Source organism: Balaenoptera ricei, chromosome 1 (genome assembly GCF_028023285.1).
Source record: "Balaenoptera ricei isolate mBalRic1 chromosome 1, mBalRic1.hap2, whole genome shotgun sequence".
Classification (NCBI taxonomy): Eukaryota; Metazoa; Chordata; class Mammalia; order Artiodactyla; family Balaenopteridae; genus Balaenoptera; species Balaenoptera ricei.
The window spans coordinates 32,226,922-32,252,692 of record NC_082639.1 but is presented as its reverse complement, the minus strand read 5'-3'; the positions used below and the strand labels follow the sequence as shown (position 1 = coordinate 32,252,692).

The following is a 25,771-nucleotide window of genomic DNA, read 5'->3' as shown; positions in this document are numbered from 1 at the left end:
TGTGCTGTCGGTGGAGGTCACTCCTCCTGCTGCACCCCACTAGGAGCTGGGCTGCGGCTGGAACAGTAAGATGACCTCACTGATATGTCTGGCAATTGATGCTGACAGTTGCCTGGGAAACCACTGTTCTCCACTGGCTTCTTATCCTCCAGGGCCTCTCTGCCTCTCCACGTGGCCTTTCCAGACTCCTTTACATAGTAGCTGGCTCTCAAGAGGGCAAAAATGGAAGCTGCAAGACCTCTTAAGGCTTAAGTTTAGAAATCACACAGCATCACTTCTACAGCATTCTATTAGTCAAAGCAAGTCAAAGCAAGACGCTGGGTCAACTCAGATTCAGCTCCACCTCTGGATGGGAGAAGTGTCCAAGTCACATTGCCAAAGAGCAAGCAGGATGGGAGAGAGTTTGAGGCCATCTATAGAAACAATCTACCAAGCCTGGAGAAGGACAAGTCTAAACATACTTCCCCCAATCCTAAAACTTTCTGTTATGATTATTTCTCCCATGCAAGGTTTGGTTGGTTCCTCCCAGGTCATGAAGGAGGCTGGGAAGACCCCTCTATTCTGTACCCCATCCCAGTCAGACGTCCACCAGGCTAAGCCAGTATTTTCTCCTGCTTCTCCCACCCACCTTTGCACACTTCTAGACACACACAGAGATGCCCCTTGTCTGCTTCCTAGCCTGTGCCTTGGAATGAGGGGCATTAATGTCTGCACCTCGGGGTCTGCACCAAGGAGGACAATGCCCTAGAACTCCAGGATGTTGGTCCAAGACTCTTGGGTTCCTAGGCTCCTTTTCTATCCTCTTTCAATCCAGCCACTTCGTGGCGGATAACTAACCAAGCTCAGCAGGTGGTACCTGGGAGTGCGCTCCCCCTGCTGGCCATCAAGGGGCCAGCAGGAACCGGGGTCCCCGGGAGTCTCCCTGGTCTGGGTCCCCCGCCAGGCCAAGGGGAGCCTGGTCTCGCCACCGACTTCAAGGGCCCCTCCGCCTTGGTGGGGAAGAGCTGCCCGGCTGGGCCCTCCACTGTGCCCCCAGCTAGGAGCAGGCTCCTGCTCGTGGAAGGAGTTGTCCATCCACCACCTCCTCCCCCTCTGCGGAATGGACTAGGGTTTGAGGGAAGAGGACGCCGCTCAGGGTCCCACTGTCCTGGCATCAGAGGGGAAAGACGCAGACTAGCTTTTGTTTTGTGGGGGCGGCTAGCTTTGCATTTTCTCCTTTGTGGATCACCACCCCAGAGGAAAAAAGGTTGGCAGGTCTCCCCTTCTCTCGGTGCCGAACAGCTCCTGCGAAGAACACGATCCCCGCAATCCCGAACCCGCAGCAGCCCGCAGGCCCGGCTTAGGCCCCCTCCTCCTGCGATCCCGAGGGTCCAACCGCCCGCCTCCCCGCCCCCCACCCCCACCCGCCTCATTTCGGGGAAGGAGAGCGCAGCTGTCCTGAAATACACATCCACCAGCAACAGCAGCAACGCACCGGCTGCCGACAGGGCGAGCTGAGCACCCCAGCGGCCGGCCCCCCCCACCCCGCCCTCCGGCCGGCCCGCACGCGCACTCTCCACCGCTGCCCGCCCCCTTCTCACCCCCGGGACGCGCCTCCCTCCCGCAGCCCAGCCCCGCCGGCTCCGCTCTCCGCAGCCGCCTTCTCCGGCTGGGCCGGGTCAGAGCCGGGCATGGAGCCTGGGGAGACCCGGGAGCCCCGCGAGCCCGGGCCGGGGGCAGAGACCGCCGCGGCCCCGCGCTGGGAGGAAGCCAAGACTTTCCACGACAACCTCGCGCCCAAGAAGAAACCCAAATCGGTAAAAGCAGGGCATGGGTATGGGGGAGGGCAGGGGGAGGGTCACCGGAGAGGGGGTCGTCAGCCCTCTGGAGAGGCACCCGTGGTGCCCCTCCGAGAAGGGACGCAACTCCTCAGCACCAGAATGCGCCAGGCCGTTGGCACGGGCTCGGGTTTATTTTTGGAGCTCTGCTCCGGTGTTTCTTTTATCTCGGGGCTCGGGTTCCACGCCAGGATCCCCCTCCCTCATGCTGACATCAGGGCCCAGCTTCAGGCCGCGGCCCAGCCCCTCCCCTTGCGGGCAGCCTGGGGCGAGCGGACGGCATTTGTTGGCAAAGCCGGTCAGCGGCGCCTGCGGAAGCGCCCCGGGCTCAGGTAACCCGACTCTGAAAACCCGGCTCCTTGCTGTGCGCTCCGGTTTCTGCCATCTGGGCACCGGGCTCCGGACCCGAACCTCTGCGTTTAGGGTCTGAGTCAAGGTCCTGCGCCCTGGGCTCGGGGCGCCGGGTTCCTCGCGTCTTAAGAGAAGGGAGCTGCACTGGAATCTGCTCTCTGCGCTTAGGGCTCTGCGTCCCTGGTTCTGGGATCCCGACGCTGGACTCTGCTCCCCAGCTCCGGGCTCTGCTCGCCTCACAGGGGAGCCCTCGCTGGCATCGACATCTCTGCGACCTCAGTGGTCGTCTCAGCCCTTGCGGATTCACACAGAGGAGGGAGCTCGTCTCCCCATTGGACAGATTCATGATGCCCTGGTTGGTCCCTGGGCCTTGCTCACTCCAGCCTCCCAGATCTCAGAGCTTGGGAAGGGGATAGAGGATCGAAGCTGGCTCAGAGCATCCTCCAAAGAGCTCCAGCCTGAGACCCTTCCCGTAAGGCCCACCCTGTCAATAGTCATTCCCCCAGAGCACCTCCAGGCCTGCCCAGCAGTGGGGATTGAGAATGAATTAGACTGAGTCCCCGCCTCAGGAGCTCACAGAGACCCTGGACATGGTGAGTGCTCAGGTGAAAGACCCTAGCCCTGGGAGCATAGAGGCGGGAGTGACTGCCAACTCAGGAAGTCTTTTAGAGGTGGCATTTGAGCTGATTTTAAAGCCTGAGTAGGTGGACTTTCCCAGGCAGAGAGGGAAACAGGCTGGGCAAAAAGCATGACTGATGTCTTTGAAACTGAGAGGATGCAGGATCTTAAGGAGAAGAGTTGAAGTGATGCCAGAGACCCACAGAGGGCCTTGAATGCCACATTAAGGAGTCTGAACCTTATTCAGTGGGGTTAGGGGTCTTAAACCTAGGTTGCATGAAGCCCCATGTTTCAGGGGGTCTACTCACATGTGAAGCCAATTCATTTTCTTTCTTCCTCAAACTATGTTTTACACAAGTAAAAATAGGTGATAAAACTCAACTTACTCAAATGTGTTATTGAATATTTTAGCACCTTGGAGACTGCCCACATATTAACTTATGCTACAGGTTGATTATCTTGTTAGCAAACCTCAGAATAAAGCTTTTCCTGTGATCTGTTTTAATAGAAGAGTATCTTGAGATTGCTGACAATCGTTGCTGAGTCTCCTGAGGGTTGTAGTTTAAAACAGAACAAAACAAAAAAGGCTTTTACCTGGGGCTTCCCTGGTGGCGCAGTGGTTAAGAATCCACCTGCCAATGCAGGGGACATGAGTTCGAGCCCTGGCCCAGGAAGATCCCACATGCCCCGGAGCAACTAAGCCCGTGCGCCCTAACTAAGAGTAGCCCCCGCTCACGCAACTAGAGAAAGCCCGCACGCAGCAATGCAGCCAAAAATAAATAAATAAAATAAATTAAAAAAACAAAACAAACCTTAAAAAAAAAAAAAAAGGCTTTTACCGTTTGCAGCCACTTATTGGTGTGAATCAGGGCTTTCTCAATGCTGCGCAAAAACCAACAAACTGAAACAGAAACAAACTGACTAGATGATGAAGCTTAAATCCACACTGGTCTCCTGTATTCATTGGTTGACATTATAATAAACATATCATGAATATGTAATACATTTGAATTTGCAGTATAAATTTATACCAATAAAATATGGTACTATATGGTTTACATATTGGGGCTCCTCCCAAGAGTTCATTTGCATAAAATGTTAACCTACTTTAAAAAAAAGTATGAAAACCATTATGGAGCTATTGCAGGACTTTTCAGCAAGGGATTAACTCGGTCCATTTTCATTTTAGAAAGGTCACTATGAGGCTGTGTTGGTGGATGGATTGGAGAGGGTGTGTCTGGTAGCAGGCAGAGCCGTGAGGAGGCTGGTCTCTGCCTGGGGAGGAAGCTGGACTAATGTCACACCCTGGGGGATGGAAAGGAGGGGTTGGACATTGGGAACTAGGGTGGTGAGTGAAGCACGTCAATCTGTTTCCTCCCCAAACACCAAGGAACCCGGGAGCTCAGGCCCAGTCGTCAGTTATGACCTCTCGGTCAGCCCCTGGCACTCACTGTTCTCTGGGAGGCAAGGAGACTGGTGGCTTCTTGGGCCCTACTCCTTCCTGCAGAAACCCCTCCCCCCTACAAGCTATTCTGGGGGCTTTGGGCCTCCTGGGCCCCATCAGGGCCTGGCCTAGGCTTATTCTCATCCCCAGGAGCCTGAGTGAAATATTTAACCCCCTAAGGCCTATAGGAGGCCCTCACCTCATGAGGTCAGAGGACTTCCTCAGTCCAAACCTGTTTTGTTCCTCTCTCCTCCGGCAGCCCTTCTCACTCTAAGTCCTTCTAGAAATAACAGCTTTTGGCTATGTTCCTATCTTGGGCCCAACAGGCAAAATCACTTTGGCCTCAGTGAGAGCTCCTCAGGCAGGCTGGGTGGGGCTGGACTGCCCTCCTTTATTCCTCCACTCCTGTCCCCGAAGCAGGAATAATCAGCTGGACCCCCCAATACCCCCCCTCCAGTGAAAGACAGGGAGAGCTGGCAGGACCTTGGCTCCCTGGAGCCCAGTGTTCCCAGGCTGAGTTCCTGGTCTGGGGTAGGGGGTCTTTCTGACCCAAGCTTCAGTCTGGCATCTGGACTTCTGATTTCTGGAGGAACTGTCTCTAGATGCACCTGACATCACGTGACAGGGTGGCCTCCCTCTGCAGCGAGGTCCAAGGGGGTGTCTTAGTGCTTGGCTTCTCCCCAGCTCCGACCAGCCCCTTTCACTTGTTCCTTCAGCTCCGCCTGGAGCCCAGACAGGCTGCTTCTCTCTCCCAGCTGGGATTCCACATTTCCCGCAGCAGCTCATGCCCACTAGGCCCTTAGACTGCTCCTCACTTGTACAGAGTCAGAGCAGGCTGAGCAGGGAAGCAGGGTCCTTGCCCTGGGGCCCTCCATTCTGGGGGTAAAGAGAGCCCTGCCCTGAGAAACCTCACTCTGAGGGCATGGTGCCCCTCACCAATTCTCCCAGATCTGGGAAGGGAGGGCTGGGGTGTGAGGAGTGTCCCAGGGAAGTGCCTGAAGTAGCAGGGGTTGGGGTCTTCTGGGAGTGGTTGAGGAGGGGCATATGGGAGTATAGTGCTGCTGTGTGGACAGAGGCCAGGCTTGAGGCCAGAGACTTGGGATCTTATCCTGGCTCTGCCTTGCCTTTGCTGGATGACCAAGAGTAATACTCTGCCCCTCTCTGGGCCTATTTCCCCATCTGTAAAAGAAGGAAGTGGAGACTCCTGGGACCAAGGCAGCTGGGATATTTTTCTTGCAGTGGCCAGAGGTGGGATGGGATGGGGTCTGGGCCGGTCAGCCGGAGGAGACCCAGAACATAGCAGTCTGGCAGGGACTGTGGGACAGAAAGTGACGAGCGAGACCTTGGCTGGCTGCCTGAGCTGGAGCAGCGGGCTTGGGAACCTGCCTGAACGAGCTGGAGGGTAGCTGGCTCTCTGTCCTTGAAGGGGTGTTGGGCCTGTCCCTGGGGCAGTAAGCCCAGGGGGCTAGGCGGTCTTAGCCCTTGCCCTGAAGGCCAGCAGGCTTCCTGGGTTTATGAGAGTGGGCCTCCCCACCCCCCCCAACCATACCCTTACCATCCCTGGCCATCCCTCTATCACCCTTTTCTTTAATTTTTATCTTCCTTCCTTGAAGGCTCACAGTGGCTGAGAGGTTTGGGAGGTACCCAGCCCAAGAACACACAGACACTTGGGGGTGGTTGGCAGCTGGGAGAGTTACTGGGCTGAGCCCCAGAGGACAGGCACCTGTCCTGCCAATGCCTTATACTCACCCTGCTGGGCCCACACACCATCTTGGTTGGGATAAAAGTAAAATGCAAACTGAGGTCCACCTCCTGAGTTTGGGGACTCTGGTCTTCTATTCCTATCTTGAGGTTCTAAAGCTTCATTAGCCACTAGCTTTCATGGCTACTTAAATTTAAATTGATTAAACTTAAAATTCAATACAACTAAAGATTCAGTTCCTCTGTCTCACTGGCCATATTTCAAGTGGCTCCCTAGCCACATGCAGCCACACGGAGAGCACTGGACATTTCCATTATCACAGAAGGGTCTATTGGACAGTGCTCTTCTAAAGCATGCACAAATCTCTGCCTTGGGGGTAGATCGTAAGCTCCACGGGGGCAGGGATCACAACTGTATGATCCCTGCCATGTCCCCAGCACAGTGCCTGTCACATGGTCATCACTCAGTGTTGTCAACTGATTGGGAACCAGGCTTAACTCCAGAGAGAAGAAATGGGATTGAGCGCGTGACCTGCAGGGCTATAAGGAGCAGGCCAGAATGCAAGGTCCATTTATGAGTCTTGCCCCCAACTTGAGTCCCTGTTTCCTCATCTGTAAAGTGGGAATCATAGTCCCAGGATTGCTCAAGTCACAGAGATGTGGTGGGACTCTCTGGGTGTCTGTGAGTCCCTTGGGGACCCCAGGGATTATGAAGGGTCCAGCTGCTGCCTGTGGTGACATTCCTCTCTCCCCATTCTGCTGGAGGTGCCGAAGGAGTTCTGAGGCCCTCTCGGGCCCCTGAAAGAAGGCCTTCTGCAATCTAGCACCTGCCTACTCTTCTGGGCTCAACTACACTCTGCTCCCATGCACAGAGCTCTGCTCACCTTTGTGAAGGCACAGCGTATGTGCACACCTCCTCGTGCCTTCCTTCGCCCCACTCCTCCTTCAAGGCTTTGCTGAAATGCCTCCTGTCCTATGACAACTTCCTCTGAACACTTGTCATCGAGACTTTGCTTTCACCTGGCTCTAGCACTCATTTCAGTCCCCTTTGCATCTCCTTCTTTCTCCCCTACCAGCCTGTGACTCTGAGGACAGGAGCCAAATCTCTACCAGTATCATTACCAGACAGAGCCCAGGTGCTTGGCACAAAGAACCAGTAAATGTTTGTCAAATTTGCATCAACCGAAACAATATTCTCTGAGCATTTACTATATTTCAAGCAACTTGAACAGATGAGGGCACTGCGCTGGAGTTTCTAGTTCATGTTAAATTTGGCATGGCAAATACTGTCTCTCATTAAACTATATTGCTTAAAAGTTCAGAGACATTAAATATTTACTGAGCACCTACTATGTGCTAAGCACAGTTCTGAGCACTAGAGATACTATAAATGAACAGGATAGTCCCGGTTCCTGCTCCCTGAGAACTTAAGCATGGTTCCTGCTTCTAGAGCTCTGTCTAGAAATAGAAATAGTTAAATAAGTAATTATAATTTAGTGTTAAACTTTACCAAAAAGGAAATCGTTAGGAGAGGTAGCAAGCCCATGACTAGGGGTAAGGGAAGGCTTCCTAGAGGTGACTTGTAGTTTGAGACCTGAAGGTTGGATAGAAGTTAGCTGGAAGGGCAGTCAGGGAAAGAGCACATCAGGCAGAGGAAACATCATGTGCGAAGGCTCAGAGAAGGTAGGGGGGAGGTGTGCTCAGACATGAGAAAGGTCAGATTGAGCAAAACGGGGTAATAGGAAGGTGACAGTGGAGACAGAGGTAGGGTCTGTCATGAAGGGCTTCCTACTCCATATTGAAGGCTGCCGATCAGAATGTGAGAAGAGTGGGTACCACTGAAGGGGGAGGCGGGGCATGATCAGATCTGAATCTGGGAACAATCCCCTGACAACAGTATGGACCACATATTGGATGGAATGAGAGATGGTGATGGGCCAGACCATGGTAGGGAAGACAGAAAGAAGTGAATGGATTCTAGTAGAGTTGGCATGTTTTGGTGACTGATTGATGGGGGAAGGGGGTGGAGGAAGAGGGAAGACTTGCGGTTGACTTCCAGGCTTCTGGTCTAGGTGATGAGTGGTTGGTGGTGCCAAGCATTGAGATGAGGAAAGCGGGGAGGGGACCAGGTTTGGGGGTGCAGAGAATGCTGGGAATTCAGCCTTGGGCATGATGAGTTTAAGTGTCTATTAGTCAACTGGGGCAGTTAGATATATGAGTCTGGAACTCAGGAGAAAGATTTGGGCTGGAGATAGATGTTCTTATATAATTGTCATGTTTCTGGGTACCACTTCTTCCTAAGGGCATGTAGCTCCCATTTTGTGATGGAAACCATGTGGAGACCGTCTTGAGCATCTGTCATACTTTGGCTACATACACTGTATTCATTTTTCTTTCGAGTCCAGATGGCTGGCTAGATTGCAAACTCCCTGAGGGCATGTGCCTCCCATCCGATTGTCCTCCTCCGTGGGGAGCCATCAACTCCCTCAGTCTCCAGTTGGGTCCTGCACAGAAGGGGTCCTGATCTAGGTCTGCCTCTGCCCAAGGCTGAGCTCCTTAGGGCAGAGGCTGGACCTGTGTCTTCTCCCTGTCCCCAGTCCCCGGAGGGGCTGACACATGAGACCTGCCTCAAGAGAATCTGAGAGTCAGCCCCTTCTCCTGCACCCCTGCAGCCCAAGCCTCAGAATGCAGTCACCATTGCCGTGTCTTCCCGAGCCCTGTTCCGCATGGACGAGGAGCAGCGGATCTACACAGAGCAGGGTGTGGAGGAGTACGTGCGCTACCAGCTGGAACACGAGAACGAGCCCTTCAGCCCTGGGCCGGCCTTCCCCTTCGTGAAGGTGAGGGGCAGTTCCACCACTGGCCGTACAGTGCCTCCATGGGCGTTAGAGAAAAGCACTCCCATGGGTGTATGAGTAAGGAAAAGGGGTCCCCTCTGGGCAGATGCCACCACACAGGAGCTTAGTTTGGCAAGGGGACAGCCACTGTGGGAAGAAGAGGCCACCCCATCCTCTGGACTAATGCAACCCCACTCCAGGTAACCAGCTTAGTGCATGGAACCTGAGCTGGCTTTCGACCCCCACTCACCCTTTTAGTGAGGTACCCCTGGGCAATAATCAACCCACACAATGGCAGAGACTAGGAGGGGATAGCCCGCGTCCACTGGTCTCACCCCGAGCCTGGCCCCTGACCTCCCCTCTCCTCCCTGTGTTGGATCCCAACTCACCCCTCCTCCCCAACCCTGGCTACCAACTCCAGGCACCAGTCCCTGGGGGTCTGAGCCCGAGGGTTCCCTCTCCCATCCAGGCTCTGGAGGCTGTGAACAGGCGGCTGCGGGAGCTGTATCCTGAGAGCGAGGACGTCTTTGACATCGTCCTCGTGACCAACAACCACGCTCAAGTGGGCGTCCGTCTCATCAACAGCATCAACCACTATGGTGAGCATGAGGGCTTTGGCCATGACACGACCCCTACCGGACACCCGGGGTTAGGGTCACACCTCTGCAGGGTGCAGGTAAACCCACTGGAACCGCGAGCTCAGAGGGGTGCTGGTAAACAGGCCCTTTCAAGAAACAAAACAAACCCCCAAAACCCTGCTTGTGTAGCATTGCCATATTCAGGGTGTAAATATTCCCACCATGGCTGATGTCAAGCTACCAATAGTTGAACAATCTAACTGGCTCCAAAAGTCCCTGGATGTTTAACATTCGGCTCTTGCAAGCTGGTACAAGCCGGCTCCAGCACATCGCTGCACAGGCCCCACTCTCTATGTGATTGGGCAGGGCACTTGCTGCCCCTGTGCCTCAGTTTCTCTCTCTGCAAGAGGGCTGACAGGCCTTAAAGTCTGCTGGCGGAGGCAGGTGCAGTCATCAGAGTGAAGGGACTTTGTGTCTTAGTCCAAACTCTTGATTGAAAGTAATAGACCCTCCAGAGCCAGCCTAAGCTGAAGAAAATGATTTTTTTTTTTTTGGCTGTGCTGCATAGCATGCGGGATCTTAGTTCCCTGACCAGGGATTGAACCTGTGCCCCCTGTGTGGAAACGCGGAGTCTTAACCACTAGACTGCCAGGGAATTCCCGAAAATGATTTCTTATTAGGTTACAGGTATGCCTCTTGGAACCACAGGGAAGGAAGTGAAATTGGGCCCACAAAGGGCTGAATCCAAGTACTGGAAATCTCTCCAGGGTTTTTTTTCTCTCTGGACCACAAGAGCCCTTATTTCTGCTTCTTTCAGCAAATCTGTTCCTTTTTTTTCTTTCTTTTTTTTCTGTCTCTTTTTCTTTTTCCTCAAACTAGGTTTCTCTGCTTTTCAGGAATATGGCCAAAATTTACAAGTTTACAAGTCCTTGTTTTCAGCAACCAAGAGAAGCCAGTTGGCATTTTTAAATCCTAATTTCAAATTATTAGGAGCAAGGGTGATATTCAAAATATTTAACCACCTTGTGACATAAGTACCGAGGAATCAGGACAGACACCACCTATGGTACTGGGGCAGAGTCCTGAAGGACCCCTGCTGTGCCCTTCCACTGTGGACCCTCCTGTGTGAGGGGCTGGGGTAGTGATGGGGTAACTCAGTGGGCTCAGAGCAGCAGCCATTTATCAACAAGCAAAGTTTTACAACCTGCACAGACATAGGTACTAGGTAACTCTCAGCCCAGGCTGGGAGGGAATCTAATTGGCCCAGCTTGAGTCAGGTGCCTACCCCTATCCAGTCAGCTATGACCAGGTGGGACCACGAGCCACAAGGCTGGGACCTACCTTTTGTAGTACTGTGATCCCCTGACAAGGGGATATTACTGTGAGCCAGGCAACCCCTCCAGAGATGTGATCATCCCCATTTCATGGTCGAAGAATGGAGGATCTCAGAGAGGGGGAACGCTGGCCTAAAATCACCCAGAGAATCACTCTGCTGCCCCACCACCACTCAGAACCAAGATGGCGTCCACTGAACACGGAGGGACCACTCTGAGGTCCTGAGGGTTGACCCAGGCATCACCTGGGTACTCTCTATCTCCTCTCCAGACCTGTCCATTGAGAGGTTCTGCATGACAGGTGGGAACAGCCCCATCTGCTACCTCAAGGCCTATCACACCAATCTCTATTTGTCGGCTGATGCAGAAAAAGTGCAGGAAGCCATCGATGAAGGTGAGTCAAACTGGGGAAGGAGAGCGTGGGGAGTCTGGCTAAGGGGTCTTAGAGATAGGAAGCCTGGTCCCAAAGCTCTGGGCAGGCACTAGGGGTTGCCATGGTAACTGGAAGGGGAGTACCTTCCTTAATTCCTATGACCTGTCCTGTAAACTCTGAGAACAAGGCCTCACCTATTTCACTTATTGCCCATCTATTCCACTGTCCCACCTCCTGCCCTGCCATGTTAAGGATGCCTTTACTCATCAGCATCACCCAGCCTTCCATTTCCATGGGAACCCTCCTTACAGTCCAGAAAGCTACTCCCTTCCAAGAATCTTCCAGGTCAGTAGGAGTTCTAATTCCTGTGTGACCATGGGCAGCCTCTGTCCTTCTCTGGGCCAATGAGGAGGGAAATCAGTACCTAGTCCAGCCTGAGCAGTAGAGTCTGGGAAATGGGCAGCATTCCAGCAGCTGGGCCGGCCAGTGCTAAGGTGAGGTTAGAGACACAGCTGCAAGTGCTGACAAAGAGAATTTCCCTCCACGTGTCTCTTTCAAGGGGCAGTTCTGGGGATGGTATCCAGTCTCCTGACAAGGTGTTTTTCCCTATTGTTCACGGGAGAAGACAGGCTCATAGGGGAGGAAGGACTCCCCACTGCCTGAGAGGGCTCCTCAGGCTGAACGCTACTGTTATTTATTTATTTATTTATTTATTTTGACATTTTTTTGGAGTATAGTTGATTTACAATGTTGTGTTAGTTTCAGGTGTACAGGAAAGTGATTCAGTTATACATATATACATTCATTCTTTTTCAGATTCTTTTCTCATATAGGTTATCACAGAATATTGAGTAGAGTTCCCTGTGCTATACAGTAGGTCCTTGTTGGTTATCTATCTTATATATAGTAGTGTGTGTATGTTAATCCCAAGCTCCTGATTTATCCTTCCCCCCGGTGTTTCCCCTTTGGTAACCATAAGTTTGTTTATCAACCAACGATATGTTTACTTTCCTCTTCCTTTTTCATGCTGTCTCCTGCCTGGAAGCCTGGCTTCTCTCCCGCTGATGCCTCACTCCCCTGTGCTGCTTGGGGTTCCAAGAGACTTTCTTTAACCAGGAAACGGAAGCCATTTCCCTAGACAGATGTCACTCCCTCTGGTTGGGGTCTTGGCATTGGTCCGCATGTGTGCCTCTATATGTCTATAATTTAAGCCCAGGCTAGGGAGCAAGGGATGGTCAGGAGGCAGGCCTTCCCCAGGTCCGGTGGTTCTGGTTCATCTTGGTTCCAGCACTGGCAAAGCTGAGAAGGTGCCTGGCCTGATGTCCAGGGCCTGGGCCTACATACACATCCTCAGGCTAGTGAAGTTGTGGGGAGGCTGGCATTGCTCTTTCCTCCCAAAGCTCTGCCTCTGTCCAGGCCTGCAACCCTAGATTCCCAAAGAGCAGGGCTGACATGGCCTTTGGAGAGGTGAAGAATCGGGGTTGCGCTGAGCCCACTGCCTGGGTCTCCAGCCTGCTGGTACTGCTTTTTGTCGTCCAGTGAGCTCTAGTTGGAGCCAGGGTTCCCAACAGACATACTGGGCCCTCTGGAGAAGCCCAGAGTCTGTGCCATTGTGGCGGCAGACTGAGGGGGTGCCCACACCCACCTCAACACAGACTGCAGCCTAGAATCTCAGCCCCAGACAGAGCTGAGCACCCTTAATTTTATCTTGGTCCAGAGAGGGTGAGGGACTTGGCAGAATCAACAGCAAGAGAGTAACTGAGGCCCAGCCAGGGTCGGGGCTCCTTCCCAGCCCCCCTGTAGATCTACATCAGGGGCCTGTGAGGAACTCCAGGAAGGACAGTGGTGGCCTGGGGGACCCTCCCTTCCATCCAGGACTGATGTTTGTCTGGTCCATACCAGCACGAACTTACTAGATATTAAAGTATTGAAATTCCCCCATGCCGATTGATAAATAGCTCCTGCCCTGAGTTCTCTGAGTGCCCCCCTGTTCCCTGGGACACCTCCCAGACCTTCCCTCAAAGCAGCAACTAAAAGGGAAACCCTGGCATAGGCTGGGGCCTTCAGAGCCCTACTCAGAGCAAAAGCCACTATCCATTCTTACTGGCCCGTTTTGAAATATTCTGAATATTAGCCCTCGTTAGCCGGCCCCTGGGTCCTAGGTGAGGCAAGCAGGGCAAGGAGAGCCTGAGATAGCCCTCTCCTGGCCCCCAGGCAGCTGAGGCGGGTGTCGGGGCCCTATTACCTAGGCGAAGGCAGACAATGCTTGCCTTTCTCTGCCCAGGGATCGCAGCCGCCACCATCTTCAGCCCCAGCAGGGACGTGGCTGTATCCCAGAGTCAGCTGCGGGTGGCCTTCGATGGGGATGCTGTGCTCTTCTCAGATGAGTCGGAACGCATCGTGAAGGCCCACGGGCTGGACAGGTTCTTCGAGCATGAGAAGGCCCACGAGAACAAACCTTTGGCCCAGGTGCTCCCCACACTCCCCGGAACCCTTGGGTGGAGCAAGGAAGCTCCCCAGAACCTGCCCTTGGCTGGAACCTCCAGCCCAGAACCAAACCCCAAGCTCAGCCCAGAATCCAGCCAGCTCCCCTCCCTAGGCCTCCAGCCTTCCTCCCTCTCACCTGACCCCTGGGTCCCCTCAGTGAGCTTCTACCTCTTCTTTGAGCTCCCATCTCTCTCACTGCATTCCCATCCCCCCTTTGAAGCCCACATTCTCTCTCTAAGCCCCTCTCTGAAACCCCTACCTCTTCTTTGCAGCTCCGTTATGAGGTCTCCATCCCCATCGCTTCTCGGCCTTTTGGCTAAAATCAAGTGTAGGTCTCTATCCCCTTCCTGAAACCCCCATCCTCCCTCTAAGCTCCCAGCTCCTCTCTGAAGCCTCCATCCTCTTTCTGAAGTCTCCATCCCATCTCTAAAGTCCCCATCCCGCTCTGAAGGCCTCATGCTCTCTCTCTGAAGCTGCCATCCTCTCTCTGGAACGCTTGTCCCCTCTGAGAGATTCCCCCACCCCTCTGAGAGGGATCCCATCCTCCCAAGAAGTCCCTGCTTCCCTCACTGGAGGAAAGGAAGAGCTGGGCTGGCGCCCTTCATTGGGGCAAGGAGATCCAGCTAGTGTGGGGTCTGGGCAGCCCATCTGCTTTGGGCCACACCAGCCCTTCACACCTCCTGCCATCCATCCTTTGGCCAGGGGCTCAGAGACCCTCACTCACCCTTAAACTGCTCAGAGTCTCACTGAGAGCAGAATACGCCCTAGAGCTGGTGGAAATTCCCTGGGGTTGGAGCGACTGGGATTCTCCAGCCCTCCAGTGAGCTCCTATCTGTGCTTTTAACAAAAATCTGGGTGCTCAATAACCCCAAAGCCTCTCTCTCCAAGAGCTCAGCAGGCTTCAGCTATGACTCCAGAGTATTCATTTCACTTTCTCTCTTGTTGGTTCCCTCTGAAATCCTTGGGAATCCAGAGCGGGACAGTTTTTCCACTAAGTGGTAGGCAGAGCCCCAGGAGACCACTGCTTGCCCCAGGTCACCCAGCAAGTGAGGGGTCTCCAAGATTAGAAACCTACCGTTCCTGATTTCCAGCTGCGTTACAGTTTTCTTCTTCATCATCCTCTGGTTCTTTATTCACACCTCCTCATGAAGCTTCATTGCTCCAGGCACTGTGAAGAATAAACCCTTCCCCTGACCCTACAGAGCTGGAGCACAACACCGTGAGCCACTCGCCTGCCCCAGGGGCAGGGTTGACATTGGGCAGTGACACATTGGTCTGTCTGTCCCAGCTAGAGTCCATTCTGATTGAAGGGTGCCCATGCCATAGTTACTAAATATTCTTTTTTTTTTTTTTTTAAGGAATTCCTTTTTTAAAAAAAATTATTTATTTATTTTTGTTCATTTAGTTTTGGCTGTGTTGGGTCTTCGTTTCTGTGCGAGGGTTTTCTCTAGTTGCGGCGAGCGGGGGCCACTCTTCATCGCGGTGCGCGGGCCTCTCACTATCGCGGCCTCTCCTGTTGCGGAGCACAGGCTCCAGACGCGCAGGCTCAGTAGTTGTGGCTCATGGGCCTAGTTGCTCCGTGGCATGTGGGATCTTCCCAGACCAGGGCTCGAACCCGTGTCCCCTGAATTGGCAGGCAGATTCTCAACCACTGCGCCACCAGGGAAACCCACTAAGTATTCTTACTATCCTCCCTGCTGATGAGCACAAAGGCCACACTTAACGGAGTTGCAGGGCAGACACCCATGTACCTGGTGGGCTGCTATAGTCACAGCCCTGGTATAGTTTTTCTGACGCAGACATCCCCAATCACAGCAGTATGGACACCTAGACTGCCATAGAGACCTACAGTCCAATGATGCATGTAGTGGCCTGAGCAGGCATAGCAGAACTGAGAGATTTAGAGATCCTGAGAAGCTTTCCCACCCCAAACAGCAAGATCCTAGTGTTATAGGTAGGAGCCCAGCAGGGGAGGGGGCAAGTGTCTGGGAGAGGGGTGAGCTCACAGTGTTCCTTTGCCTTCTCATAGGGCCCCTTAAAGGGTTTTCTGGAGGCTCTGGGTAGGCTGCAGAAGAAGTTCTACTCCAAGGGCCTGCGGCTGGAGTGTCCAATCCGCACCTACTTGGTGACGGCACGCAGTGCGGCCAGTTCTGGAGCCCGAGCTCTCAAGACCCTGCGCACCTGGGGCCTGGAGACGGATGAGGCCCTGTTCCTTGCGGGAGCACCCAAGGGCCCCCTCCTGGAGAAGATCCGCCCACATATCTTCTTTGATGACCAGATGTTCCACGTGGCTGGGGCTCAGGAGATGGGCACAGTGGCCGCCCACGTGCCTTACGGTGTGGCGCAGACACCCCGGCGGACCACACCCACGAAGCAAGCCACATCTGCACTGTAGCTGAACCATCAGCTTTGCTGACCCACACTGCTCCAGGCGTGGCTCCATGTCATACACGTCGCCCAGTGGACCCTTCTAGTTCCTCACCTCTCTGCCCTTCTGCATGTCCGCCCTCATCCCTATGAGTGAGGCACTTGTAGGAAATTATGCAGACTGGTCCGGCATTCTCACCAGCTCCCCTTTTGGGCAAACACTGTGCCATGATCCTGGCTCAGAAAGTAAGACTGTGCAAAGAAGCTGGGTTTCAGGGGGAAGTTGATGGGACTAAGGGTGAGAGGGTCAGAGCAGCAGGGTGCCTCAAAAGGGGCTTATGAAACTAGCTCAGTGTAGTACAAAGAACACTGCTTTGAGAGAGATGGGATCTGGCTTCTAAGCTTTGTCCTGGCATTGTCCATGTCTTTAAGTTCCCTTGCAAGGGACTCTAGGATGAGGTGACTTCCCCCTGTGGTGCACTGGTGAACTCTCCATCCTTGCAGGAGCCCCTGCAGCCCCTTTGTCACCACTTCCAGGGGAGAACTCTCACTGCTTGATGAGTCAGTTTCCCCATCTTTTAGGAGGTTTTCAAACTCTCCTTTAGCTAAAAAAGCTTGGTTTTATAAGATTGCCCTCTTTGAAGGAAGGATTCTGAGCCAGGGCTTCTCCTGATATATATGGCACCTTCGTACAAATTATAGAAGGACGCCGTCTCTAGAATGAATTGTGAAAAGACTGCCCTTCCTCTGGGCTGACCCGGACCACACTGGGGCACACAGCTTGGTTAGCAGGCTATAGGCTGGATTTTGGCCCCTACCGGCTCCTCAGCCCAGAGGCCTTTGTCAAATGGGCAAGGCACACAATCATTCACAGCAACCATCCCTATAATTTTACACGTTTGAAAACCACTGGATGAGATGACCTGTCTACTTCCTGCGATGCCTTAATCTGAGTCATCAAGGGTCAGCTGCCAGGTGCAGGGTTTGTGGAAGGAGGGAGGGAGTGAATTTAACCTGCATGCAGACTCTCCTCCGGCCAGCAGGGGGCACTGCAGGCTCTCCCTGGGAAGGCGCTTTACTAGGCCTGCTCAGTGCTTCCTTCGCTTTTGCTTTTTAGCCAAAGTTAATTTGCTCCTGCCTGTCAACCCCCTCACCTCAACCCTCACCCCCTCAATGACTGTGTCCTACTCTGCTTGCCAAGCAGCCCTGCTGGGGGGAAGAGGTGGAGAATTGGTGTTTATTGTTGTGAGCTCAAATGCAAGGGGAGAAACCTTAGGGGCTGAAGTGGGAGGTGGTCCAGGCTGAGCCCAAGGGAAGGCCTGCCTGGAGTGATATAGGAAGTGTGGGGAGGTCAGGTCTGATGCAGTGACTGGCTAGAGAGGAAGGAGCTGCAATGTGCATTAGCAAGATTCTCCAGCTATGGGATTGTGATTGGAGGTAGTGAGCTCTTTGTCACTAGGATGCTGTCAAAGGGACTCCAGGATGAGGTGACCTCCCCCTGCGGTGCACTGGTGAACTCTCCATCCTTTCAGGAGCCCCTGCAGCCTCTTTGTCACCACTTCCAGGGAAGAACTCTCACTGCTTGATGAGTCAGTCTCCTCCTTTGCTGACCAGCTTGGCTTTCTCCGGAGAGAGGGTGGGACCTCCAAAGGCTGGTCCCTCAGGAAGACCCAGAAGGGGTGAGGAGATGTCAGTGGCGGGGACTGATTGCCCAGCCTCCCGGGCGAATCCCAGCTGTGAGCAAGCACTTTATGAAGAAAGCCAAAGGTATCATCGGAGGTGTGTGCAGGGGAGCTGGAACACTTCTGGGGGCAGGAAAAGGGGTGACAGGCCACGTGGGGCCTGACCTTTATCCTTTTGAGGACTCAGCCCAGGGTCTGAATGGGCACAGGTTCTGGGCAGTGGAGGGCAGGATCGTAATGTCAGAAAGATAATGCAGGAGGGAGAACGAAGTCAGAAGACTGAGGTGGTTCTGGAAATGAGCAACAGTTTGGGTGAGAAGAGAGTCCTGGGCTGGGCTTGTCCTGTCAGTGCTGGAGCGGCTGAGAGGCTGGCCGTGGGGAGGAAGGGCAAGGCTGTGCTGAGTGGCTGGGCACCGCCAGGGGACGGGCAGGTGACGAGGATGTCCTTGCACAGGGTCATCCCATCAACAGCCAGGATCCTTCTGGCCAACAGAGGAGGCCTCAGGGCAGAGGATCTGGTTTGGAGCTCTTTCCTCTGCCGAAGCTCCCAGCCCAGCCAGAGATACTGTGAGACCTAAGGACAGCCTCCAGGAAACGAAAAGGAAGTGAGAGAAGGAACTCAACCCCAGTCACTCTTGATCTTGGCCGAACCACACAAAGGCCTGCTTCTCCTTCCTCTTGGGTCAGAATCACCCCTTGGGTGAGCCTCCAGGGCTCACAGAGCCAGCTGGTAGCCATGAGAAGCCTGCAAGGCTGGGGACAGCCGAGGCTCACTGCATGGCACTAGGCTGTGTGACCAGGGTGGACACATGCCCTGCGAGGGCAGCACCAGATGTCACCTAATTAAGATGCACCGAGGGATGCTGAGACCAAGAGGTCCTGCCCCCAGGGCCTCGCGATAAACACCCCTGATTCTTCCAGGTCTCTCAGGAAGCAGGAAAACGTGATGTGGGAAGCAGCAAGATAAGGCGCCATAAAAGCTGTGTATTTCACTGGAGCACTGTTAATAGACTTGGACAGCCCTCAGCGATGAGAGACACTAGGGTCCAAATTCTATTATTGAAACCATAAATGAGCATTTCAGGCCTGGAAAAAAGCTTTCAGTGTCTGGAATAAAAGGCCAGAAGTCCTGGGGGCAGGCTTAGACAGCTGCCAGACACACCTTCTGATTGTTTCAAGTGATGAGGAAGCGTCCTGGGGAAAAGAACATCGTTTATTGTATCAACAGGCAAATTAAAAAGCCATGCGAGCACCAAAGCCCCAGGCCCAGCCATGGACTGCAGCACTGGGCCAGAGGAGCCACAGCTCCTGACATGCAGAACCCCTGGAGCCCAAAGCATGGCACCCCAACAGCGCCTGCAGAGCACGTCCCAGGAAATTCTTGCCAGCCAAGTCCCAGACCCAATGGAAACTGCCACTTAGAAAAACAGAAGCCCTGTTACTATGCACTGAGATTGCCAAGGTCACTGCAAAATAGCCCTCTCTGCTTTCTGAGAGCCCAATCAGAATGATGGGGATGTAGCAGAAGGAGTTGAAACCAGCAAGAAGTGTAAATCCAAGCTGGATCCAGCATTATAATGATACTCAACTGGTGTGCACCAGCAGCTAAACTAGTGATTAAAATATTGAAATGCCTCCATAACAGTTGTAAATAGCGCTGGCCTGAGCCCCTGACTTCCCCCTCCCCATGGACTCAGCTGCCCTGGCCCCTTCGTCTTCCCACGAACCAGCAAAAAGGGGTTCCGGGAGTCTGTGCCAGCATGATGGCCAGTGTCCACTCTGTTTGGGGGTCCCCTGGCCATGCTGGCTTGGAGAGGTTAAGTAAGTTGCCCAAAGTCACACAGCTGGTAAGTGGCAGTGAGAGGACTCAAGCTCATGTCTGTCTGATGCTGGGACTCAGGCCCTTAACTCTTTTGCCATACGGCCCATACGTGCATAGACGTAGCAAGAGAAGCTTCATAGCAATGGCGTTCCCTTGACAGTCTGTTAACATGTTGACCCCCTGCATGTTAAGATACTATAATAGACTTGAGAGGGTACATCTTTGTTACAGCTGTCTAAATAGCTAAGAGGAATTTAAACTAGGGCCAAACACTTGCAGATCTTCTAAAGCACCTACCTCCAGACAACCCCAAGTTCTGTGGAACCCGGTTCTTATTGGGCTAATGCTGGGTTTGGCAAACGCAGCTCCTTGGCCAAATATAGCCCACCACGTTTTTGCAAAGAAACTTTTATTGGAATACAGTCATGCCCATTTGTTTACATCTGTCTTCAGCTTTCAAACTATAGCAATGGAGTTGAATTGTTTCAACAGAGACCAAGGAGCTGAAAATACTGGGTCAGCCAGAAAGTTCGTTCGGGTTTTTCAGTTCCAGCCTACGAAAAACCCGAACGAACTTTTTGGCCGACCCAATATTTCTCTGGCTGTTTGCAGAAGGAGTTTGCTGACCCCTGGGTTAAGGCAAACATCCCTGGCCCGGTCCTCAGTGGGAGAGTCCAGCTTACATCCACCTAAGCGTTCGGAGGTAGAGGCTGGCTCGTTTGCAGAGGGGGCAGCACGAAACATCTCTGTGCCCATCTGCAGGCATCGTCAGGGATGGCAGGCACTAGCTGAGAACCTTGATGCTAAACCCAGCAGACCCTTGGCATCTGAAGATTGAAGATTTCAAAGTTTGACCATTTTCAAATGACCCATGGCCTGTTGTGATTTGGAATGTTGATGCACACATTTGATTTTAGTGTGCTCTCCCAAGCTGCTGGGTGAGGGGCAGGGAGCGGGGCCCCTGGCTAGAGCTGAGCCCAGCTGGCTGGCCTCTGCTCAGCACGGCTATGTTGTTCTCAGCTCATCATTACCTTTGAGGGGCCTCTTGAAAAGTAGTAAGTGCTGGTAGATGGATGGGCCTTAGGTAAATATTAATTTTGGATAAAGTGAAGTGCCCCACGTTGACTTAAGGACCCAGATCTAACAAGTCATCCATATGCTCTCTGTGGAAGCAAGAACAAGCTCTTCACGAAGACGGTCCCAGTGAGGACTTCAGCTGGCTCAGAAGTTACTGATCAAGTGAGAGATAAAACTCCAGTGAAAGTTGGAATGACAGTTTTCTTGTGGTATTAGGGAGTGAGCAACAAACACGCATACCCTTATGATGGAATTGTGAATCAGGAGAAATCTGCCAATGTAGGGAATGGCAAGTGTAGAAGTGGTCCTACCTACCGCCATGGTTGCTGGCACTGTTCCATCGGAATACTCTTCTACGCTAAGCCCAGACTTGACCTCGGAATCCTTCTCAACCCAGCATTCCAGGCAGCTACTACCAGTGGGTTGGAGTTGGCATGAAAGATGAAAAACCTATGTTGCCATCCCTATTGGTGTTGGATACTGCTTTCCAGGGGGGAGTGCAAGGCCCTGAATGTTCATTCCCCAATGTTGTGCTGCAACTCTGAGGATGCCAGGGTCTCACCCCACTCAGGCAGAACACAAAAAGGAGGAAGAATGGCATCCTGTGTTGGTGGCTTCCTTAGAAGAGGTGCCTGAGAAGCAGTGTCCCAGGTTTCATGGTCTTCAAGCAAAGTACAATACGGCTGGCAACTTTTCAGTTACCCCTCCTACCAGTAGGTGGCACTGCAGGCCAACACTCCGCTGCTGGCCATAGTTAATGGTTTTCTTCCCTGGTTACTTTTCTCTCCTTCCATGTTACTTGGTGCTGTGCTGGACTCCTGCAAGTAGCTTAGCCAAAAAGGACTTTAGGTGCTGCTAAACATAACTGTGTGATGAGCTGACAGCTCTTACCAACAGCCACTGTGATTGCATGTATTGACACACTCATATGAGTGTGTGCAACAGGATTAAAACTGCATGTATGCATGCTTTTTTGGGTGTATGTAATGGGGCAGATATCTCTGCTGACGACTGTGTGTGTGTGTGTGTGTACGTACAAGTTGGTTATCTCTGCTAACTAAGGGTCCTGGGCCCCACATACTGATGGCCAGCCCTGCTTCCTGGGACTAGTTCTGGCTCTTCCTATCATCTCATGGGCATTTGCACATATGCAGTGCGGGGCTCTCTGAGGCCCTTATCTATCTCTCCAGCTTCTAGACTCTGGCCAACAAGGTCTTGGCTCCTAACCCTCTGCCTCCCCTGCCCTTATCCCTGCAGCCTTGGGGACAAAGTGGTAGAATCACTTTTGGCTGCACCTGCCTCACCATCTACATTTATTTCTTCCCTCCCCTTGACAGTCCTGAGTCCAACATGTACAGTTGGGCAGATTGTGCACTGAACAAAGGCAGATGGAACCATTCACACCATGAGTGATACCTCCTAGGCATCTATAAAAGCTGCCTACTGTACCCAGCTGCCCTGGTCATCTCATGGCCATGGCTAGGAAAGCTGCCTTCTTCCCTGCCCTCCTGGCCCAGCCCAGCCTAGGCTGGGATTCCTTCCTCTGCTTGGGTGTTCTAGTCTGGCCCAGAAGTGACTTACCCTTGGCCTTGATCAGGAAGTATCTCCCTGATGGGCCATCCCCAAGAGGCCTTTGGGTTCAATTTATGAAAATGAAATACGGCTGGCAACTTTTCAGTTACTGTAAGACAAACCAAAACGCTGCAGATGGGGTCACTGATTCCCACACTCCTGGCCTGCAGGTGAGTACGCCTTCACGGGCCAACTGTTAAGATGGCTCTGCTATGGAATTAGGGTAGAAGACTCAAGTCTAGGTTTATAGCTGCACCAGGTAGAAAATCGTGAGGTCGCCATAGACTGGACACCTGTGCCAGGTCACAAACTCTGATGCCTCCAAGGGCTGGACGGGAAACATCAATGAGCGAAGAGGATTAGGCAAGGACTGTAGCAAAATGCGGAACACATATGCTGTAGTCTGACACGGTTGCTGCCGTGTGGGAATGTGGCCTGCTGGTGCCAGATATTCCTCCCCATTTTCCAAGAGAAGCTAGAAATCTGGACTTTTAAATGTTGGCAACTGAATTCTGAATTTAGAAAACACTGTGCATGCCAGATAAACCACATCTTACAGGCCAAATCCGGCCTTTGAATTTCCATTGTGCACCCTCTGACCCAGGCCCAGTGAATGGGGTTTTTCAGAACTGAGTAATTGAGTATGAGGATATTACACTCAGACTCACAGAGCTTTGGATCTTTAAGAAAACTTAAAGATAACCTAGTTCATTCCTTGTGTGTTTTAAACTGTGTACATACAAACTTTTTTATTAACAGCACACATATCCTTAAGTTCTAGTTTCTACCTAAAAGGATCTCTGTACCCCCAATTTAGCACAAGATTTAAAATGAAGTCTCTACACATAGTAGGCTTGGATCTACCTGTCAGAAGCCCTATTTTATACCATTTGCTTTATGACAGGTCTACTTCTGTCTTTTGCGAACATGGGCCGCCCTGGTCTTCCTTATAACCTAACTTCTCTGGGTTGCTTTCCATGGTAAACCTATAAGTGCCTCCTTAAACAGTTAGGCCCTGTGTTTCTTCATCTGTGGGACCTCCCTTGCCTGGGGGTGAGACTGCTCACACTTTTCCCAGCTTGGTCCCTCCGTGGTCTGCCCTCAACCTCCAAAGGCCTCAGCTCTGTCTGGCTCTGCGGCATTTACCAGCTCACACAATAAAGGTTGCCACGTGCTGGTCAGTGTGGATCCCCCTCACTACTCATGCTTGTCCCACACCTAATGTCACAGCCTGGCCTTCTGCTTCTTAAAAGCCATTCAAATAAATAGAACACTTTTTAAAATAAACTTAGGTTGCCTTCTTGTCCCCCCTCACAATTGTATTCACAAACTGGCTTAGGGTCCCTTTAAGAAATGCCAATGGGAAGAGTGGATATATGTATATGTATAACTGATTCACTTTGCTGTACACCTGAGACTAACACTACATTGTAAATCAACTATACTCCAATAAAAAATTTTTTTAAAAAAGAAATGCCACTGGGGACGCAAGGAGTGAGCAGGCCTGGGATTGGTTCCATCCTTGGGTGCCAGTGTCTCTCCGTAGACCCTCCCCACCCACACGAAGACCACCCTGAGGGGAGATTCTGTGATGGACGGCAGCCTGAGCCCATCAGAAGTCAAGCTTCCTCCAGCAGTGCTCTTGGCGTGGACTCTACGTCCCCATCTGGAACTACCAAGGCGGAGGGGCAGGGGGATGGAATGGGAGGAAGAAGAGGTGCTGAGAAAGCATGTGAGCTGGAGGAGGAAGGGGGTGACTCAGACTCCAGCCTCAGCCCTCACATCATCCTTCCTCCTGCACCTCAGCCCCCTCCACAGCAAACCCAACCTAGGGCCGATACCTCTCTTCCATTCTGTCCACCACCCTCATTTCTCCCGCACTTGCCTTCACCTCCATCCGCTGAGGCCCCGTCAAGGCTCATCTCACACACAACTTCCTCAACTAGGCTCCCTCAAAACTCTGTGTATCATGAGGGACAGATCACTTCCTCCCTTGAACAATATTGAGGTCTGCGGTTCTTTCTCCCATAGTCCAACAGAGTATTAGTTATGGGAGCCAGACTAAGTGGCTGTGAATCAACCTGCCTATAACTGAATGATTGAATTCAGAGCTGATAGGACTGGGCCAGCTCTTTGCAGCCAATGTCGTTTCTGAACTGGTTGTAAAGTATTTTGAATATCTCTCTAAAAAGTAAACCAAAGGCATGGGAGTCTTACAGTGAATTAGTTATCTGTTGCTATGTAACTAATTAGTCCAACACTTAACTGCTCAAAACAACAAACATTTATTATCTCACAGTCTTATGGGGCAAGAATCCAGAAGCAGCTTTGCTGGGTGGTTCTTTTTTTTTTTTTTTTTTTTTTAAGGCAGTGTGCTTTCTTTTCTTTTTTTTTGTTTTTTAAGTTATTTTATTTCATTTATTTTTGGCTGCATTGGGTCTTTGTTGCTGTGCACGGGCTTTCTCTAGTTGTGGCGAGCGGGGGCTACTCTTCGTTGCGGTGTGCGGGCTTCTCATTGCAGTGGCTTCTCTTGTTGTGGAGCACGGGCTCTAGGCACACGGGCTTCAGTAGCTGTGGCACGTGGGCTCAGTAGTTGTGGCTCACGGGCTCTAGAGTGCAGGCTCAGTAGTTGTGGCACACGGGCTTAGCTGCTCCGCGGCACGTGGGATCTTCCCGGACCAGGGCTTGAACCCGTGTCCCCTGCATTGGCAGGCGGATTCTTAACCACTGCGCCACCAGGGAAGTCCTGCTGGGTGGTTCTTGCTCAGAGTGTCTCATGAGGTTGTCATCAAGCTGTCAGCTGGGCTGCAGTCATCTGAAGACTTGACTGGGGATGGAGGATCTGCTTTCAAGATGGTGCACTCGCATGGCTATTGGCAGGTGGCCTCAGTTCTTTGCCACAGGATGGCCTGAGTGTCCTCACAACATAGCTGTCAGCTTCCCCCAGAGTAATCCAAGAGAGAGCAAGGCAAACTTGCTTTTAAAAACTGTCTTTTGTGGTACATATATACAATAGAATATTACTCAGCCATAAAAAGGAATGAAATTGTGTCATTTGCAGAGATGTCAATGGACTTAGAACTCTCATACAGAGTGAAGTCAGAAAGAGAAAAACAACTATTGTATATTAAATGCATATTTGTGGAATCTAGAAAAATGGTATTGGTGATCTCATTTGCAAAACAGAAATAGAGACTCAGACGTAGAGAACAAACGTATGGATACCAAGGGGAAAAGGGGTGGTGGTGGTGGGATGAATTGGGAGATTGGGATTGACATATATACACTACTATGTATAAAATAGATAAGTAATGAGAACCTGCTGTATAGAACAGGGAACTCTACTCAGTGCTCTGTGGTGACCTAAATGGGACGGAAATCCAAATAAAGAGGAGATATATGTATATGTATGGCTGATTCACTTTGCTGTACAGCAGAAACTGACGGCAGTATAAAGCAACTATACTCCAATAAAAAAATAAAGTTTTGAAAAGGCAAAAAAACAAAAAACAAAAAACTGTCTTTTATGACCTAGCCTCAGAAGTGACATATTATCACGTCTACCATATTCTATTGATCACAAAGAGCAACCTGATCCAGGGTGAGAGGGGATGACACAAGGGTATGAAATGCCAGGGAGTGGAGATAATCAGGGGCTGTCTTGGAGGCTGGCTCCCATGTATTATTATACCCCATCAGCCTGGTATAACT

General features: G+C 52.1%; 1 protein-coding gene across 1 annotated transcript; it reads left to right on the top strand.

Annotated features, from left to right (window-relative positions):
* Nucleotides 1-1,561: 1,561 nt before the first annotated feature.
* On the top strand, nucleotides 1,562-25,470 carry NT5C1A (5'-nucleotidase, cytosolic IA). The gene is made up of 6 exons (XM_059919655.1): nucleotides 1,562-1,796; nucleotides 8,604-8,771; nucleotides 9,238-9,367; nucleotides 10,952-11,074; nucleotides 13,338-13,522; nucleotides 15,570-25,470. The coding sequence occupies exons 1-6, from the start codon at nucleotides 1,671-1,673 to the stop codon at nucleotides 15,933-15,935; spliced, it is 1,098 nt and encodes a 365-aa protein (XP_059775638.1). The 5' UTR covers nucleotides 1,562-1,670; the 3' UTR covers nucleotides 15,936-25,470.
* Nucleotides 25,471-25,771: the final 301 nt, after the last annotated feature.

Coding starts and splice junctions, on each gene's coding strand:
- NT5C1A (XM_059919655.1), top strand. CDS start 1,671: ATGGAGCCTGGGGAGACCCGGGAGCCCCGCGAGCCCGGGCCGGGGGCA. Junction 1,797..8,603: donor CCAAGAAGAAACCCAAATCG/GTAAAAGCAGGG, acceptor GCACCCCTGCAG/CCCAAGCCTCAGAATGCAGT. Junction 8,772..9,237: donor CGGCCTTCCCCTTCGTGAAG/GTGAGGGGCAGT, acceptor TCTCCCATCCAG/GCTCTGGAGGCTGTGAACAG.